Source organism: Rhincodon typus, chromosome 32 (assembly GCF_021869965.1).
Source record: "Rhincodon typus isolate 14 chromosome 32, sRhiTyp1.1, whole genome shotgun sequence".
NCBI lineage: Eukaryota > Metazoa > Chordata > Chondrichthyes > Orectolobiformes > Rhincodontidae > Rhincodon > Rhincodon typus.
In genome coordinates, this window is record NC_063363.1 from 20,030,084 (window position 1) to 20,049,956 (window position 19,873).

Here is a 19,873-nt window from a genome sequence, read left to right on the forward strand (position 1 = left end):
CTGTGTTCATCCAGCCCTGCACCTTGTTGTCTTGAATTGAATTAGCTTTATTATCACATGTACTTGCATCAGTACAGTGAAAAGTTTACAAGCCACCACTTACAGTGCCATCTTACGAACAAAGGTGCCTAGGTACAGAATCCATACCAACACTGGCTGAGGCCACTGTGAAGATCCTGCCTTCTCAGACTCACCCCTCACCTGAGGTGTAGTGACCCACAGGTTAAACTTCTTTTTTCATTCTTGGGATTAGGCCATTGCTGGCTATACCATCATTCATTGCCCAGAGGGCAGTTAAGAGTTAATCACATTGCAGTGGGTCTGAAGGCACACGTAGGCCAGGCCAGGTAAGGATGGCAGTTTCCTTCTCTAAAGGGCATTAGTGAACCATTGAGTCTTTTCTCCAACAATTGACACTGGTTTTATGGTCATCATTAGACTCTTAATTTCAGGCTTTTTTCTTCATTGCATTCAAATTCCACCATCTGCCATGGTAGGATTTAAACCCGGGTCTCCAGAACATTACTTGGGTCTCTGGATTATCAGCAATAATACCACGAGGTCATTGCCTCCCCTATAACTCACTACCCACCAGTTTTAAACTCACTACCCGCCAGTTTTAAGCTCACCCACCAGTTTTCTCTCAAATGAGAGAGCAAGACTTTCTCACATGCCCTTCTTGAGCATTTAGGTTGCAGTCGCTGATTTTTCTCATTATTTGCCTTTTCTTTGCTTCTATTTTCTGGAGGAGATGGTGGTGTAGTGATAATGTTACTGGACTAATAATCTAGGCTGATGTGCTCAGGTGAGTTCAAATCCAACAGCTGGTGGAAGTTAAATGAAATTAATAAATCTGGAATTGGAAGTTAGTCTCTGTTACTTGTGTCCTTTAGGCAAGGAAATGCACTATGCGTTCCTGGTCTGGCCTACACGTGACAACAGCTTGACTGGCATTTAGCTGCCTTCTGAAATAGCCTAGTAAATCACTCTGTTTAAAGTGGGGAGGGGGCAACAAATGCTTGCCTATCAGTGATACCCACATCCCATGAAAAAAATTCAAGAAAGCTATAAAATTAGCTCTAAAAAAATGTTAACAGGACAGTTTCTACAACTGCAGGACATTTGTAGTTCCAAAAACAGGATCTCAATTAATTTCAGTTTTTTTTTCCCAACACTGCCTACTGGTGAATCTAGTGGTCAGTGCTACATTGACTAAAGCTCACCCACAAAGTGTGACAGAGTGAAAGGGACTGCTGTTTGTGAATTTTGAATTAAAGGCACTTCTGCATGTTTCAGTTCCAGTCTGGGTTTATTCCTAGATTTTACTTCAGTCCAATATCACAGAACATCCTGCGAATGAGCCATCTGTTCCAATGAAACCCAGTAATGCTGTTCAATTTGCAATATTTAGTTTTGAGCAGAAGTCCTTATTGCTGAGTGGATTATTGCCCTAATCTCCAGCAAAATCTGGCTCATTAAACCATATACAGGGGCTGATTTTGCTCTTAACATTGCCATCTTTGGCCAGATTATTCCTGGACATTTCATCACACAACGTTCCATTGACAACAGCATCATCCATAAAACAAATTCCCTTATAACTAGGAGACAGAAGTCTTCAATGAGAACAGTGAAGAAACATATTTTTAATGCCCTCATAACCCCTCTCCAGCAGCAATGTGCTGAACAGTTATCTTTAATTCCTGGATTCTCCAGGATATCTCCCACAATCAGCAAGCTGGTTCAATTTCACCGTTAATGTTATAATGACCCTGAAAACTCATTGATCCAGTGCAGTCTCACTTCCTGAGCTCCTGTCTGATGTAATCAATCTTCTGCAAATTTGATGCCTTGTTAATTTTCATTCACGCATTAACTTCCAATTCATTAATTTCCTTTCCACTGCATAGAGTCATAGTATTTTACAACATATAAAAAGGTCCTTTGACCAATCATGTCCATGCCAGTCATCAATCACCCATCTATTTTAGTTCCATTTTCCAGAATTTGGTCCATAGCCTTAAATGATGTGGTGCTTCTAGTGATCATCTAAAACTTTTTAAATGTTGTGACGGCTCCTGCCTCTACCACCCTTTCAAGCAGTGAGTTCCAGATGCCCACCACTCTCTGAGTGAAAAGTTCTTCCTTAAATCCCTTTTAAACCTTCTGCCTTTTACCTTAAATCTATGCCCCTTGGTTATTGATACCCCTGCTAAGGGGAAGAACTTCTTCCTATCTACCCTGTCTATGCCCCTCATAATTTTACACACCTCAGTCAGGTCTTTCCTCAGCCTGCTGAGCTCCAATGAAAACAATTCCAGCCTGCCTTATCTCAATGAAGATAGCTGAAACATTTCAGTCTGAGCTACATCCAGGTGAATCTCCTCCACACCTTCTCTGTGCAATCACATCCTTCCTGTAGTGTGGCATCAAAATCTAAAGTCAGTACTCCAGCTTCGGCCTAACCAACATTTTTGACAGCTCCATCACAACCTTCTTGCTCTTGCATTCAATGCCTCAACTAATAAAGACAAGTATCCCTTATGCTTTCTGAAGCACCTTGTCCACCTGCCTGTTGTCTTCAAAGATCTGCAGAGTTGGACACCAAGTTCCCTCTGATCCCTTGTACCTCTTATGATGTTACCATTCATCATATACTGTGTTGTGTCAATCCTTACAAAATACATCACCTTACACTTGTGCCAAAATCATGTACAAGGCCTGTCCTTTTCTGTTAAACACTGGAAAGCCTGGTGTGCGAAGTTGATCTAGTAGCACAGATCAGAAATCATAACTAATTGTTAAATATCTACAATCAACCTGTTCAGATATTTATGACACACCTCTAGAGCAGATGAGACTTGAACCCAGGCCTTTTGGCATGGGGCATCACGGCAGCAGCAGTGAGTCCAGAGTAAATGAAAGGATTTTGCTTCTGGGGGCAAAGGAGGGCTTATGTCCAGAACAGGGGAAGAGTGATTGGTTCCAAAGCAGATGAGGAGATCGGGTCTGGAGCAGGGGAAAAGTGTTTGGTTCCAGGAGCAGTATCTGCAGCAGGGGAAGAAGGGGGAATTGGTTTGGAACAGGTGGCGAGCTGGTCAGGTCCCAAGGTCTGGCCATGAGCTTTAATCATAGAATCAAAGAATCCATATAGTGTGGAAGCAGGCCACTGGCCAACTGAGTACCATGCTGACTCTCTGAACAGCATCTCACCAACCCCTACCCCAAGCCTGTAACCGTGCATTTCCAATGGTTAATCCATCAGCCTCCACATCCGTGGACACTACGGGCAATTTAGCATGGCCAATCCTCCTAACCTGCAAATCTTTGGACTATGGGAGGAAACCAGAGCACCCAGTGGAAACACACACACACACACACACACACACACACACACAGGGAGAACATGCAAACTCTACACAGACAGTCACCTGAGGGTGGAATCAAACCCAAGTCCCTGGTGTTGTGAGGTAGCAGTGCCAACCACTGAGCCACCATCAGAAAATCCACGTCTTTATCTTCAAAGGCTTTCCCTAGTATGTCATTCCATAACTTATTTATTTACAGTGCAAAGATTCTTCTGACGTCCCCTTTCAATTCTTAAACTTCTGATTTATTTCCTTTGAATGAAAGGGTTCCTTCATTTCTCAATTAGAGGTCTCGAAAAGAGTAAGCTCTGTACTGGAGTCATGTATTATTTATGTTACACTGATGGATTTTGCAGACCAGATTCTGTAACTATGTGACAACTAAGCTGTCAGTTCTTTTTACTCCTTTTTGCAGGCACAAGTCCACATGCTCCAACCAATGTTAGAGTCACAGCCACGATGACCTCTGCTAATGCCTCCTGGGACCCAGGTTATGATGGTGGATATGAGCAGACATTTACAGTCTGGTATGGCCCTGTGTGAGTCATCCTAGCATGCTTTGCTTCCGCTCCTTCCTTCTCAATTCTTTGCATAAATGAATGTTTGGTATGCATTAGGCTTCCTATAATGATTTGCTCTGCTGTTATCGTTTGGCAGTTGTGTAGCTGCAGGCTGTTGATTTAGAGCAACCAGGCTCTGCTGGCGCAATAGTTTTTTGGGCTGACTAACTGTCTTGACATTTTATTTGTTCTTTATCATTCCTTTCTGGTTGAGCTGTCCTGCAATGCTCATAGTGGAGTCGAGCTTTTTAAAGTTTGTTACAATGAAACTTACCAGACTCATTTCGACTTGAGAACAGTCAACAGCTTGCACCCCACTGCGTAGGCTGGATTTAAACCTTGATCTTGGAAGTAAATGCATAGTGCCTCAGCCATTGCCACTTAATTATTTTTACTGCCTGTTTTATGCACAATTGATCGTTGATATGCCATTACAAAGGATCTAGGCACCCTGTCACATATGTTGGTGCACTCCATTATTGCAAGTTATTTCTAACAATAATATCTTACAGTGTAACGTATGAGTCAGTGGACAGATGTATGAGTGACATAGAGAAGATGCCAGTGATACTCAAATATGAGAAGAAATTGGTCTGTTGCCTAAGCTGGAGGATACATTGCTCATGTCCTGTATAGCTGTATCATAATCATATGTCCACAGTGTTATTAAATGTAGGTGCCAAAGAAAATATTCCCTCCATCTAAATTCCTGATTTGTTAGTTCCCATGCAGGAAAACAACTGACATCAGGTCTTTTTAAAAAAAGTCCATGCTTACCAGGGAAAATTGCATTTATGTAGCCTGACATGGTGTATACTCATCCCAGGCAGACCATATTGCAGTCTGTTAGAAATAAAGACTTGCCAATGTCTGGATAACTTGAATTCAAAATATTCCATGAGATACAAAAAAGATCCAAAAATGTTTGATATTTAACATAAAGATGGGAATCCAGCTTTTACTTTGTATTGTTCCGGTTAAAATGAGCAACAAACAGCTCACCTCATACACAAGGGAGCACTTTCTATGCTGTCTGTTTCTTTGTAAGAGAGCTTTGATAACAAGATATGTTGTGCTCAACAACAAAGGAGTGCGAATGTCAGTAAACCACCAACAGAGATGCGTAAGGGCATCAGAATACAATCAATCGCAACAGCCAGATTTTAAGCAGTGGAACATACTGGAAATACTCAGCAGGTCAGGCAGCATCTGTGGAAAAAAGGAAAATGGGGTTAACATTTCAGGTATGAACTGCTGATTTAACTTTGTCCTCTTTTAAATTAGCACTGTTCTTCACACAAATACAATGACAATGTCAAAGAATCTGCAAGGAGTACTGAGGAGGTTATTTTGTTGGCCAGTCCTGGTGGATATCAACATCTGCTCATTGTTTGAAGTATTGACACATATTAAATAAGGACCTCAGAGCAGAAAGTAAAGTGTTCACCATCTCTCTTAAGAAAGAACTTTCAGGATCATACATTATCCTAAAACAAATTATCAGTACTTTGGGGCAGATTGCTGGTCTTCCCATGTCGGTCAATTTTGTATGCCCATCAACAAATTTAACAAATTAAATTTTTTTAGACTCGGTACTGATGATGAAGTGGCACTTTCCTTTCTCTTTTGGCTATTAAATATACAACACACCCACTGCCTATAGTTTCAGCTACTAACGTAAGTCTATCAGTTGGTAAAGCATGAGTCAAAAAAAAGTGGGTTAACTTCATGGGGAAAGCTCGAATGAAGTAATGGGACCATTGCTCAGATAATGTAAGGATAATTCTGCACTCCATTTATCATGCACCATACCAGACTTGAGGTCAGTGACGGGTCATGTTTAAGTTTCATAATTATCCTGCTTTGCTTAACATAAAGCACGTGGCTATGGATTGCTTAAACTAATATATTTATCATCGCCACAAAATAGTTACCTCAGTATAAGCTTGGGATCTCTTATATAATAGTTGGATATCACACTGATCACTTTAACATATTAATGATCAAGATTTGCATAAAGTTAATCTGACCTCCATTTTAATGCTGTCCCTTCCCTTATACCTATTTTCTGAAGAGTTGTGCAACTTTCTACATCGAAGGCATGTTAAATTATTATTGCTGGACTGTTACTCCAGAGACCCAGTAATATTCTGGTACCTGGGTTCAAATCTTGCTATGGTCGTTGGTGGAATTTGAATTCATATAAGAAAAGCCTCAAATTAACAGTCAAATGATGACCATGAAACTGTTGTTGAGTGTCAGAAAAACCCATCTGATTCACCAATTGCCTTGAGGAAGGAAACTGCCATCCTTACCTGATCTGGTCTATACGTGATTCCAGACCCACAGCATGTGGTTGACTTTTTACTGCCCACTGGCCAGTTAGGGATAGGCAATAAATGCTGGCCTGGCCAGCAATGTCCACATCTTGTAATGAACATAAGAATAGAAAATCTTTGCTCAGAATAGACATGTCTCTCATTAATAAATGCAAATGTTCACTTTAATGCTATTTTTTGGATTTTATGACTTTATGTTTCCTTCATTCATAGCCAATCCTGTGACAAAGGGTTGTGCAATGTGATGATGTGTTGAAATTTCCCAAATATCTGTCAATTTGGATTGTTACACTGGCATACACTTCGGGCTGGTGTTGAAAGCGATTAAACCTGATTTACTATGCTATCTAATCACTGACCAAAACATAAAGGGAGGCGTTTAACTTACTATATAGTGATGGTCATCTTTTAAAACAGAAGCCAAGAGTTTGAGTACAAAAGTAGATGTAATCATAAAGAGAATTGCGTGAAAATAGAAAACATCTTAACCCAGGTAGAATTCTTGAGCCTTGAGATGCATCAGAATTTCACCCCAACAGTAATGAGGTACAACAGCCTGAAGATGATGATGTTTCTGTGTGCAAACACAGACACTGTTCATAGATTGCATTTGAAAAATAATGCCAATCAAACCTACACAAATCAGTGTCTTGACATACGTTGATCCTATCATGATGGAGTAAGCATGTAGTCAGATGATAACAGTGGTGTGTTTCATGTGTGAGTCAACAGAATATTATATTATGAATCAAGTTGCAAAATCTCAGGAATACTAAATGTTTTGTGAAACTGTGTCACTTTGAATGATTGTTAGAACAACAAGACAGTAGGCCAGGGTAAAGGGGTGTGTTAGTTTGTTACTTTAATCTTACAGTGCAACCATCTTTTCTTTAAGTGGAGTTTTATTAACCGTAGGACAATGTATAAAGGAAACCTAAAAAAAAGTTATAAATAAAACTGATCAGAGAATAATTTACAATGGGTTAAGGGGCTCATGAAAAGATTTACTACCAAATGTTATTACTGGCATTAAAATCTGTGGAGGAACATCAGAATAGGAGGCTAATCAGCACCTTATGCCTGATTTGCTGATCTGTGTCTCGGCTCCGCTTACTTATTAATTCTATATACTAATATATCTCTTGATTTCCTTACCTAACAAAAATCTATCAATCAAAGACTTGAAGGTTTTATTGTTCCCAGTATTCACAGCTCTTAGGAGAATGGATGGCAGATTCCTACATCTATTTATGTGGAAAAAAAAACTTCCTGATTTCCTGCCTAATGATCTGGCTTATATTTAAGATCTGTGACCCCTCATTCTTGAATCCCCATAAAAGGAAATGGTTTCTCTGCAGCTACCCCTTAAAATGCTATTAACATTTCAAACTCCTTGATCATATCAATGTTCAATCTTCTATTAAACAAGTATTATAAGCTGTGTTTATGTGCCCATAATTAGAAACATAAGGCTTAGGAGTAGATTTAGGCCATTCAGCCCTTTGATCCTTCTCCATCATTTGATGCAATCATGACTGATCTGATTGTGGCCTCAACTCCACTATCCAGTCTGCTCCTTACAATTCTTATCTCCCTCATCTATCAAAAGTCTGTCAAGCCCAGCCATGGATAAATTCAAAGTCCCAGTTTCCACTGTTTTCTGACGAAGAGAGTTTCAGAGACTTAAGGTCCTCTAAGGAAAAGAAGTTCTCATCTTTTCTGTCTGAAAAGGGAAAACTCATTTTTAAACCATGTCCCCAAAAAAGGGAAACATCCTCCCTGTATCCAAGGCATCATAGCAAATTTCTGACACAGAAAGAAGCCATTCAGATGACTATCTCTGCATTGGTCTGCAGTCTTGTAGCTTCCAGAGCCTCAGGTACAGATCCAGGTACCTTTGAAATGAATAGGGATTTCTGCCTTCTCCATCAAAGCAGGCAGTAAAGTCGAAACACCCATCACCATCTGGGTGAATAAGACTTTCCATATGATTCCTCTAATCCTTTTACCGATCACCTTAAATCTGTCCTCCCTGGTAAATGACCTCTCAGCTAGAGGAAACAGGTCTTTGCTGTCCAGTCTATCTAGGCTGTACTTAATTTTATACACCCCAATTAAGCCACCTTTCAGTCTCCTCTATACTAAGGGAAACTCTCTCTCTTTGAGTATTTCTTTGTGGAAAGAGATTTTAGGAATGTTTTATTCATTGGTTGCAGGCCCACTGCTGGTGACTTAAGTCTACCCATGAGCAGTAGATTCTCCCAAAGTGATTCCAGATGAAACCATACTCACTGCTGGGGGCACCTGGATCTGTTATTCTTGTACATTTCTCTTGCATGCTGGTTCTTCGCTCAGTCTCAAAGATGTCTGTAGCACTCTCAATGTAGCATCTCCAGGCAGCAGAATCCATAGCCTGCATTTCTCACTGGCAAAGGACCATGTAACATACAGAGAGGGTATCCTTCCAGGAGTCCTTGAAGCATCTGCGTAGGGCCTGTCTTCTCAAGTAGTCAGTCAGCTCTGTGTCCAACAAAATTTTGGACTGGCAACTGTCACTGTCTGGACAGTGTGACTCATCCAATGCAGTTGGCTTTATAAGAAGGCAGCCCCATTGCTGGTGATGTTGGTTGTTTCCAGAACTTCAGCTGTTTTGAGGATCTTGAGGATGCTGCAGACGTAGCAATGGTGACATTTTTCTAGAAGACAAACATGTCAGCGGTCAGGATCTACAACTCAACATCTTACAAAAGGATGATAAGGACTTTAACTTTGTCTGCTTTGAGTTAGCTCTGTGCTGTGAGGCTGTTATTGTTCCAGTTTCATTAATAGAGTGTTCCAAATGCACTGTTAGCTTCAGGAAGCCTATTGTCCCCTTCCTCATCTACAGTGGCCTCAAAAGAGATAACTTTCCACAAATAGGTAAATTATTTGCCAGTATTCAGCTCAGTTCCCTGGATGATAATACTTAGTGATCTATATTCATCTTGGAGTGTGGGCTCACAAAGTATTTCATATTTCCTTCAGACTTTTTTTAGTCAGAAGATTTGTACCACCTGAGAAAAGCATGTTGTTGTGCATTAAACTTCTGACTGTGGCACACAAGAGCACAGTCATCAGCAAAAAGAAGTTCATGGATGAGGTTTTCTTGTGTCTTTGAATGAACCTGGTTGAAAGGACCTTCATCAATCAGAAGCATTTGTAAACTCCCAATTAGTATCCTCAATTGCCTGCTGCCGCATCGGGCTAAAAAAATGGTGACTAAAGTCAGGACCACACGCACCCCTGCGTCACGCCGTTGGAGATTCCAAAGGGATTCAAGGGTTGCTGTTGTATTTGACTGGTTCATACCGATTTTCATAAAACTGCTTCACTGTAGCCAGGAACTGGGGCGCGCGTCCAAGCTTTTCAAGAATTTCAGAAGTCTTCTGAGGAGAAGCAACTCTAGTATATCGAAAATTTCTTTGTAGCTGCAGTTTTCAAGACCTAGCAATATTCTTGTAAATCAAAAATAGAAATGGTTGTGGGGAGAAAGCAGAGTCAACGTTTCTGTTCTTGTTTCAGATTTTCAGCAATTCTCTGTTTTTTGTTTAGTATTTTTGTAAACTTCCTCTGTACTGTCTCCATAGCATTTATGTTCTTCCTGGAATATGGTGACCAGATTGCACACAAAACTTCAGCTGTGGCCTAACCAGTGTTTTATACAGCATTATAACCCTACTTTTCGTATTTCATCCAATAAAGGAAAGCTTTCCATATGCTGCCATTTCCAAGGGCTTGTGGGCATGTACCCCAGGGATTCTCACTTCCTGTAACTCTCATTATCCTCCTGTTTATTCTGTATTCCCTAACTTGCTTTGCCTTCCCCAAGGCATCATCTCACCCTTCTCTGGATTAAATTCCATTTGCCACTTTTCAATCCACTGAACTAAAATATTCGTATCTGGAGTTGACATTTATCCTCTTCGCTGTCAACTATATGGCCAACATTTGTGTCACCTGCAAATTTCCCAACTACGCCTCCCATATTTAAAATCAAATCATGAATATTTACAATAAGCAACAAGAGGCCCAACAATAAGCCCCACAGAACACCACTAGAAGCTGCTTTCCAGATGCAAAAACATCCATCAACCATTACCCTTTGTTTCTTGTCACTGAACCAATTTTGGTTCCAATTCACCATATGTATCCCATGGGCTTTTACTTTCCCGACCAGTCTGCCATGTAAGACCTTGTCAAATGCCTTCGTAAAATCCATGTAGACAACATCAACTGTATTACCGTTATCAATCCTAGTTAATTCCTCAAAAAATTCCATCAAATTAATAATACACAACATTCCCTGATTAGTCTGCAACTTTCCAAGTGACAGTTTATCTTGTCTCTTAGAATTGATTCTAATGATTTCCCCACCATCAGATAGACCACACTATAACTGTTTGGCCTAACTCTCTCACACTTTTTAAATAGTGATACAACATTTAACAACCTCCAATCCTCTTGTAGTTCACATGTATCCCGTAAGGATTGGTAAATTATCCTCAGAACATTTATTATTTCCTGTCTGGCTTCCTTTAACAACCTGGGGTACAAGCTATCCAAATTATCAAGACACCTGAGGACCCTATAGGATTTCTACAGTGAAGACAGATTTTAATCATCTGTTCTGCCATCTCCCTATTTGTCATTATTAATTCCCTAGGTTCACTCTTGTTTTATTTATCTTGTCATTTTAATTATTGGTTGAAACTCTCATTATCTATTTTCGTAATTCCAGCTCGCTTTCTCTCATGCTCAAATTTCTCCTTTTTTAGCCAGTCATGGTGGATCTGTCCAATTTTCTGGCCTGCCTCTAAACTTTTCATATTTGTAAGCTGAATGATATCTGTCAACTGATGTAGACCTAATGGTGTTCTGTGGTTCTCTCAGGCTGAGTCAGCATGGTTTTAAGAAAGGAAAATCATGTTTTGACAAATTTATTCAAATTTTTGAGGATCCAACTCATAGGGTTGATAAAAAGGAGCTTATAGGTAGATTTGCAAAAGACATTTAATAAAGTGGTTCACAACATATTAGTATGCAAGTTAACACTTTGTGGGTTAGATCAACATATTTATATGGACAGAGGAATGGTTAATGGACAGGAAGAAAAGAATGGGGATAAATGGTACATCGCAAGCAAGCAGGCTATGACAAGTGGAGTGCTGCAAGGATCAGTGCTGGGGCCACCAATCAATATTAATGACTTCGACAAGGAAACTAAGAGCAATAATGTTTGCTCATAATGCAAAACTAGGCGAGAACACAAGCTGTGCAGAGCTCACAAGGTGAAGTATAATTTAGGCAAGTGTGAGACTTTTCACTTTGACAGCAAGAACAGAACATTTTTTGTCTTCCCTTTACTAGTTCCTAACATGAGTGGCAGGTGGCCTTGACCCTTCTGAAACTGCTTCAGTTAAAATGGCAACAGGCGTGAAATGCTCTGGGAATGCAACAGAAAATGGCTGATTGTCATTTTAGTGACCTGACTTTGTGCAAGTAGAATTAAAATCCTGTCGATGGAGTTTGCCCAGCTATGCAAAGTGGGACCTTGATCCGCCTAAACATTCGTCCAAATCAAAAATCAATTTTTCCTAGCATGTTTTGTATAAAGGTAAGTGTGGGATAATTTTAATATTTCAGCCCTGATTTTAAATAAGAGTCACTGAGCTGTAACTCCCTGCTGTGGTCAAAATTCTAATTTATATGCATCAAATTTATTGACTTCCAAAAGTAGACGAGTAACAAAATGTCTTGGGGCTGTTGGTGTTTAAACAGTTTACTGTTACTGCTGAAAGTTGAGTACAAGGCAATGTTGCGCTTGACCAGGCTGTGTTTAATATGCATAGAAGTAGGTCAGAGAAGTGAGTACAATGAAAACTGGTTGATTTGACAGAATTGGGCTCGAAGGAAATGGCTTCTGAGGCACGTATTCAGATTTATGGCATTATACTCAGGCAGACCAATATCTGAAGCTGAGCTGTACCTGTCAAAAATGCACAGCACTATGTACATATTAATTGCTAACATGAAATGCATGAAGCAGAAATCAGATGAAAAGCTGCAGGATTATTGAGGGCACACAGCCACTGATGAGGAAAATCTTTTTATTGTGTCCCTTTAATATAATATTGCCGCAGAAACATCAACTCCAGTTGCACCATGTCTTCAGTGACATGAACTGCCACCAGAAATATTTTTTCCCATGCTGCTCAAGACAAAATACAAATAAATGTAAATAATCATGTCCCAAAATATGAACTAATGCATGCTTTTGCACTACTGGCTATAGGTAATCTATGCATTCAGTCGGCTGGTACAAATTGACACTGTCCTTTCTGAACTGCAGCTCTGTGCAGATTGGGTTCTGATGTTGGAAAAGATCCAGTGGCTTTATGTCCACTGTTATTTGGATGATATGCTGGTGCTCTGAACTCTACCTGGCTTCCTAAATGGGAGGTGATTGGTCAGGGTCATGGTGTTGAGAGGGAGGAAGAGAGGGGTTAGTAGGCCAGGCATTGCAATAGGTGACAAAACATTGAAGAGCCCATTCATGCTGTCATCACTGCAAATCACTGTTTAAATTGTCCTTGATTTTTCTTGGAAGACATCCAAGAAATCATGGAACAGGACCCGCTTCCTGACAATAGCATTTTCCATCAAGAAGGTGAAAATGCCAAATACGCTCACAACCTTATACGTGCAGCAATACCTTTCAAAGGATAATTTTATCATTGCCTTTCAGGTGACATCAGATCAGCCACCCATTCATTCTCTGTTGTGTTCTTGCTCCATAGACAGGTAGGGGGTACAATATTCTTGTAACCCAATCCCTCAGGTTTTCCATTGAAGGAAGGAGGAATTAGGTTAAGATTAAACCTTCATTCTACTGCTATTGCAAGAGTGACTGAACTTGCAAATGTACTTCATTGTTTATGAGGTATCTAGGGCAACCTGAGGTGGAGACGGTGCTATATAAATGCAGAGGTTTTTTGGCACAATTACTAAATGCAAGAGATGACTGGAGCTCTTATTCCTTGTGTGGATCATAAAACCATATGACACAAAAGAGGTCATTCAGTCTACCTGTGCTAGTTGTTTCAAAGTGCTACCAACCAGTCCCATTCACACCTGCCCCATAGCTTTGCATATTCCTTTTTGAGTATATTTCCAATTCTTTTTTGTGCTACATACTTCAATCAACTCCAGTTTCTGTCAAGTGAAGTACTGTCATCCCACTTCAAAACCAACATGCCTCAATCATTCAATTTAGCACACAGCAGCTTTTCTAACCTGTACTTACAGATCCCCGTGGTTTGCTCAATTCACTTTTAAAAGAGGCTGCTAGAAGTGTAAAACTTGCAGGGCAGGGAAGCTGTAAATTGAAGGGAAATTTGTGAGCCCCTGCAGACAGACCATAATTGTAGATTAGACAAAGTGCCAGGAAACGAGTACCTTCTGCAGAACAAAATAGGTTTGTAAAGTCTGACTTTGAAAATGTTAACTACTCCCTGTTTGAAATAAAAGAAAGTGCATGTAAATATCTTCTGGAGTTCAAGCAATATTTTCATTAATCAAATATCTACCTTCAAGCATTAGTTGTCATGCATCAGAATAACTAACTTTGGATCAGTAACAAGTTCTTGTCGTTCAGGGTGTCTTTGTATTAATGATGTAGTTTATCGACCGAGGGCTTGCTCAAACGTTGAAGCAACCTACTACGTCTTTTCTCAATCTAATTTAGCTAAGATAGAAATTGCTAAAGCTACCACTGATTGGAAGGCTGTTCACGTAATGACTTTCACAGCAGTCAGTACAAAGGACAGGGTTTGTCTGCAGCGAGAGTACTTCACATGAATTTGAAAATATGCTGTAATTTCAAAAAAATCCTTGAGCAGCAGATTTGAAAGGCAGCCTCATAAAAATGGAGGAGTTCAGGGAGATACAAAGATTTTACTGTAGTTGTTTCAGAGCAGTGTCTCAAATGAAAAATGTATTAAAAGGGAAACACCATTTCCAGGTAATATCCTCACAGTTCTAAATGAGGATTTTTCTTTGCTTTTCCTCTGCACTCATTAAACCATTGTTTCCTGTGAGTGTTAACACCATCCTGCTTATCAGTTGGGCATGTAATTTAAGGAGCAGTTAATACAAATCATTCCATCTCAAAATGTGAAGAATTTTGCACTTTCTTGTACTCAGAATTCATAAATACTCTAGGGAGACGTTTCTCAGTGCACTTGTAACTAAATCTTGACGTGACTTATAAAGAATAAATTTACAATGTTGCTGAAGTGAACATACAGAAGAGATCTTTTGCCAAGGTTTTGTATGGAATTATTAGGCACTGGGAGGACCCTGTATACTGGTTGCATCTAATACCAGACATTTATTCATTCTTCTTGATAACTTGAACTGCACTCCAGTTTGAGATGTTGGGAATTTTGGTCAAGTGCTCATAACAGAAGAACAAAAGTGCTTTTGAGGCTGAACAGGTGGGTAAGTGGAGCTGAGTCCATGATCTTATTGAATGGCAGAGCAGGCTTCATGGGCCATGCTGCTATTTCTTATGTTCCAGGAACATGCCTCCTGCTTCTCCTTCTCCCTCCTTAAAACAATGTCCTTTCTCTATTTCACTCGTCTCCCAATAAATTTAAGCGATTTAACGAGGTTAGCAAATAATCACCAAGGGCCTGCCTTCAGACAGAGGAGTCAAGAAGAAGAACTGTTAACACAGCAGTTTGGGATCATGAGTCCTGTGTGAGTGTGAACTACCTCCTGCCACTATGCAGAGCTCCTCCACTGTGCTGCACTTCCAAACCTCTGGAGCATATGATCTTAAAGTCAACGCAAACCATGTTCCTTCAAGCTGAAAATATAACTGGGAAACAAGCTCAGTTTGGCAAGAAAAAAATAACTTTTTATATGGCATATCAATGTCCTCACTGTATTTGGAAGTGTCCCATGGGCAATGAAATATTTTTTTTTTAAATGTAGTAATTGAAAAGTGAATAAAGGCACAAAATATCCCAAATCTGTTTATTTTTGTAAATGGTGGCTGAAGGGTAAATGTTTATCAGGACAATTCACTCGCCATTTTCAAAATTGCTGCATATTTCTCTTCTGTGCAACTGAATGGGCAGTGTAAAATGTCATTCAAACACAGCCCCTTCAACAGTGCAGGACCTCCAACATAACATCACTGAGGTAAAGCTTAGATGTCATGCTTGACTCTATCAGAGTGGAGATTAAATCCATGGCTGACTGACAAAGAGATAAGAGCACTGTTAATGAGCCAAGCTGTTGCATCAGTAGCTGGCACTGCAGCAAACTGAGAGGCTGTTGTTTTAGAACAGCATGCTTTAAAAATCTAACATTTGGTGCTGCCACAATGCAAGGTATGCAAATTAGCATACTATCAGCTGCAAAATAAGCCATTAAAATGTAGGTGTTATACGAGATGTAGATCCAAATAGGTCATTTTTTTTAAAATAAATGTGAAAGCTGTCAGCAGAAAGTATCGTGTGCCATCACAGCACACCTCAGTTGGCAAAACCTCCATATGTTACTAGCAAAATAATGATAACCCTTTAGCTTAGTCATGCGTGAAATCCTATTATGTGTCAAATTAAATAAAATACTGATGGAGGGGCCATGTCTTTTTAATTTATACAATTGTCAATCCAATACATTTTAATATATTGAAGTCCAATGATTTCAGCAGGACAACAACCATTCTCTCAAGTTCTGCAATGCTTCCTATTTTTCCTCCATTTCTGCATTGCACGTGATATCCAGATTTAAGTTGCGTTACTAATTATTATCATTGGCACCAATCTTTAGTATACACTGTGTAAAAGTCAGCAGTGATGTGGGGATCATCCACATACCAATGGATCTGCAGGATGAACTGACTCAGCCCCTCTTTGTCGTGGATGTGGATTGCTCTGCACTGGTGGGTATAAAGGGACCCAGTTTGTAAACTGAGGAGATGAACACGTGAGTGAACTGCATGCTTTCACCCAGTGTGTACTGTACATGCCAGCTTGAACTAAGCACCTTCATCAAAACCAAACATTGATCTGGCATGCCTACTGTTGGCAAGTGTCAGTGCTTTTGCAGGATTCTGTCACAAAGTGTGCAAAAGGGAGACCTCAGAAAGTATTAGGCTGTAAATACTTGATAAGTCACAAGATTGTTACCCTTGGCATTTTCAAAAGACCAATTGCATAATTCTCAACATTTGAAATAAAATAATAATCATTTTATGTACAATGAATTAGTCTAGAAATTTATGCCCTGATTCAAAAGTATCACTTACGGTTGAATTATTTTAGGAGCATGCGTAAATTATAGAGTTGCACAAGCTATTTGGTCCAAAAAGCCTAAATGCATAGAACCTTCATCATGGATTTAGAGACTTCTCAACCCACTTACCCCATTGTTCATTAAACCACACTAGCTTAATGCTTTCACTTCTTTCCTTATAGAGTTGTAAAATTTTACAGCACCCGATGAGGCAATTTATCCCATTGTACCTGTGATGACTATTTCAAAGAGCTCCATAATTGATCATATATAACTTGAGAATAACTACACCACAAACATGGCTAAGGTGCAGGAAGCAGTCTCCATGAACTACCACAACCAGTATGGAGACAGAACACATGCTGTTGTCTTTATTTTGCTGCAGACCGTATAGTCTTCCAGCCAACTGAGTTAAGCTAAACCCCATGTTAACAAATAAGGTTTTAATTATGACGTATAGCTCCTTTTCTTCAAATTTATAACATCGTACAGTACAAAAGAGGCCATTTCGCCCATCAAGTCTGTACCACCAAAAATATGCTGCTAGCTACATGAATTTCATTTTCCTGAACTAAGCCCATAGTTTTGTATGTTATGACACTTCAAGCGCTCACTCAAGTACTTTTTAAAGATTGTGAGGTTTCCCTCCCAACTACCCTTCCAGACCCCCACCTGCCTCTGAGTGAAGGTTTTCCTCAAATCCCTTCTAAATCTCTTACCTTTCACTTTAAAATTATGCCCCTTTCTTATTGACCCTTCAGCTAAGCTACCTTCTATTCACCCTATCCATGCCCCTCATAATCTTATGCACCACTTTCAGGTCCCCCTCTCAACCTTCTGTGCATATCCAGCTTCTCTTCATAGCTGAAATACTCCACCTCTGGCAACATTCTGGTAAATCTCCTTTGCTTCCTCAGTACAATCTCATCACAGTATGGTGACCAGAACTGCACATAGTACTCCAACTGTTGCTAACCAAAGTTCTGTACATTTCTAGCATGACCTTCCTCCTCTATAATCTATGCCACAACTGATAAAGACACAGTCTAAAGCAACCTTTATGCCTAAAGTTGAATTAATTGACCAAGATTTGCATCTAATGAACATTAGGAATGCATGTTTCCACCTCAGCAGCTAATATTAATCCTTTCATTCAAAGTGACTGCCTTAAAACTCATGGGGAATAGGCAGGAAATCGACATGATCATAACGCTCAGTCAGAGACCCAGTGCTAAATGCCATCCTTCAGCAGTGTAACAATTCTGTGATCCTGTGACAAGGTCAAGGATGAAAAGCAATTGGCAGATCAGTACAAAAGGGAAATTATCTTTCCAAGTTGGAATTAGACAATGTAAGGGAGTTCAATATTTGCAATGATGTGCCATTTCTGAGCTGGGAATTATTAGTGTTGCCACCAGATGCTGAAAATGTGTTGGGCACACATTTACAGCTGAGGAGAAGTTTGAGGCAAGAGTATTCTCATTAATGACATGAGCTGACGGGTAAAGCACATTTCTTCATTGGATTACATTATGCTTTCAATGCTGTTTCACTCCACAAGATTTGTTTCACCCTCAAATTGCAAGCTGACCTGAATATTTACTTCACTGGAATGCAGGTGCTAACTATCTAGTTCTGTATTTGCCACAGGGTAAAGAGGGCTATGCTGGGACCCCATGACTGGCTATCGCTGCCTGTATCCACAGGCCTTACCTGGCTGCTGGTGGAGGGCCTGGAACCTGAGACAGCATACCAGTTCAGTGTGCTAGCACAGAACAAACTGGGCACTGGGCCCTTCAGTGAAGTCATCACTGTGAACACACTGGGTGAGTGAAGTTGTACTCCGTGTAAGAGTCTGCTAACCCAGTGTCAAGAAATTGTATAAAGTTTTTGTGCTATTTGTAAATGCTCATAAGCCTTTTGATACATGTTGATTTTTAAGCCACCATGGATGGCCATGTAGCCTTTAGTGTCTCTTAGAACAGCCATTGTCGGAACATGGCATCCTGGTTCCTACAATATTGAAAACCAGGCAACCACACATGCTGCAAATCTGAAATAAGAACAGAAAGTACTCGATAAACTTAGCAGGTCTGACAGCAACTGTACTGAGAGAAACAGAATTAATGTCTTAGGTTGATGACCTTCAATCAACATTGTTCTGATGCCAGGTCATTGTCCTGAAACACTGATATAAGGTGATTGACAGAAGAATCAAACCCCACATGAGAAAAATTATTTTTGCTCAGTGAGACGTTTAGATCCAAGTTTACAATGTATGAAAGAATGGTAGAGACAGATACATCATTTCTTTCAGAAGAGGGTTAGATAGGCCCCTGAAGGGGAAGAGAAAACTGCAGGACTTCAGAAAAAGGACAGAGAGGTTGGGATTGGTAAATTGCTCTTGTAGAGGACAGGAACAGGTTTAATGGGCCAAATGGCCTGTTCTTATGCTGCATCCATTCTCAGACTCTGTTCTATGGTCATCACCAGGACAAATGGGAAATTTGAAAACCATGTTTTCACCCAGAGGATATTATAAATGAAATGTTTCACCAGAGGTGATTGTTGATACAGACACTATAACATTATTTAAGAGGGTATGGGAAATATATAAAAGGATATGGGAAAAGGCTAAGGAAATAGGAATTAGTGCAGATACTGGCAGAGATGCAATGGGCTGAATAGCCTTCTCTTGTGCTCTAAGTTCTGTGGTAATGTCTGCTTCTATTGTTTTCATGGAAAGATTAACTATTTTCAAGGCTCTAAGTCTGAATCACGTAAGAGTTGCTGACTCAAAATGAAAACTTGAAATGAATTTAACAAAAGAATTTGAAAAATAATGAAAATGTTAGTCAAAAATTGTTATGTCAGGATGTTTATTACTTTGACTAACACCAATAATAAAAAGACCTTTTCATGAATGAAGAGTCCTTGGTCACGGGATTGCCTGAGAAAATTGTAGTTCAGAAGACTATGTAATTGAACTTGCATTTAACATCAGTGAAGATTTAAGAAAACTTGAGTGTTTATAATGATAAAGATGTCATAATAGAGCTCAGGTTATGAGTACAGATCGTCCTAACTCAGCAGTTCAAATGTTGTTACAAACTTAGTGTATTCAGTTTGCTTACTCATCTTAACTGGCAACATGTGCCAATGACTCCCATGGAAATAAATACATTAAGATGTAGATCTAAATTCTGTATTAATGGTACTATGATATTAGTTTAAGATTGTACGTTTAATAGGGATTATC

At 39.7% G+C, this 19,873-nt stretch overlaps 1 protein-coding gene across 1 annotated transcript in view; it reads left to right on the forward strand.

Moving 5' to 3' along the window:
- igsf9bb (immunoglobulin superfamily, member 9Bb) overlaps positions 1-19,873 on the forward strand; it is a 565,867-nt gene that overhangs the window by 498,728 nt on the left and 47,266 nt on the right. The window contains exons 12-13 of the mRNA XM_048615582.1: positions 3,784-3,895; positions 18,265-18,440. Of these exons, the coding sequence (XP_048471539.1) occupies positions 3,784-3,895; positions 18,265-18,440 (288 nt within the window). The remainder of the gene's footprint in view (positions 1-3,783; positions 3,896-18,264; positions 18,441-19,873) is intronic.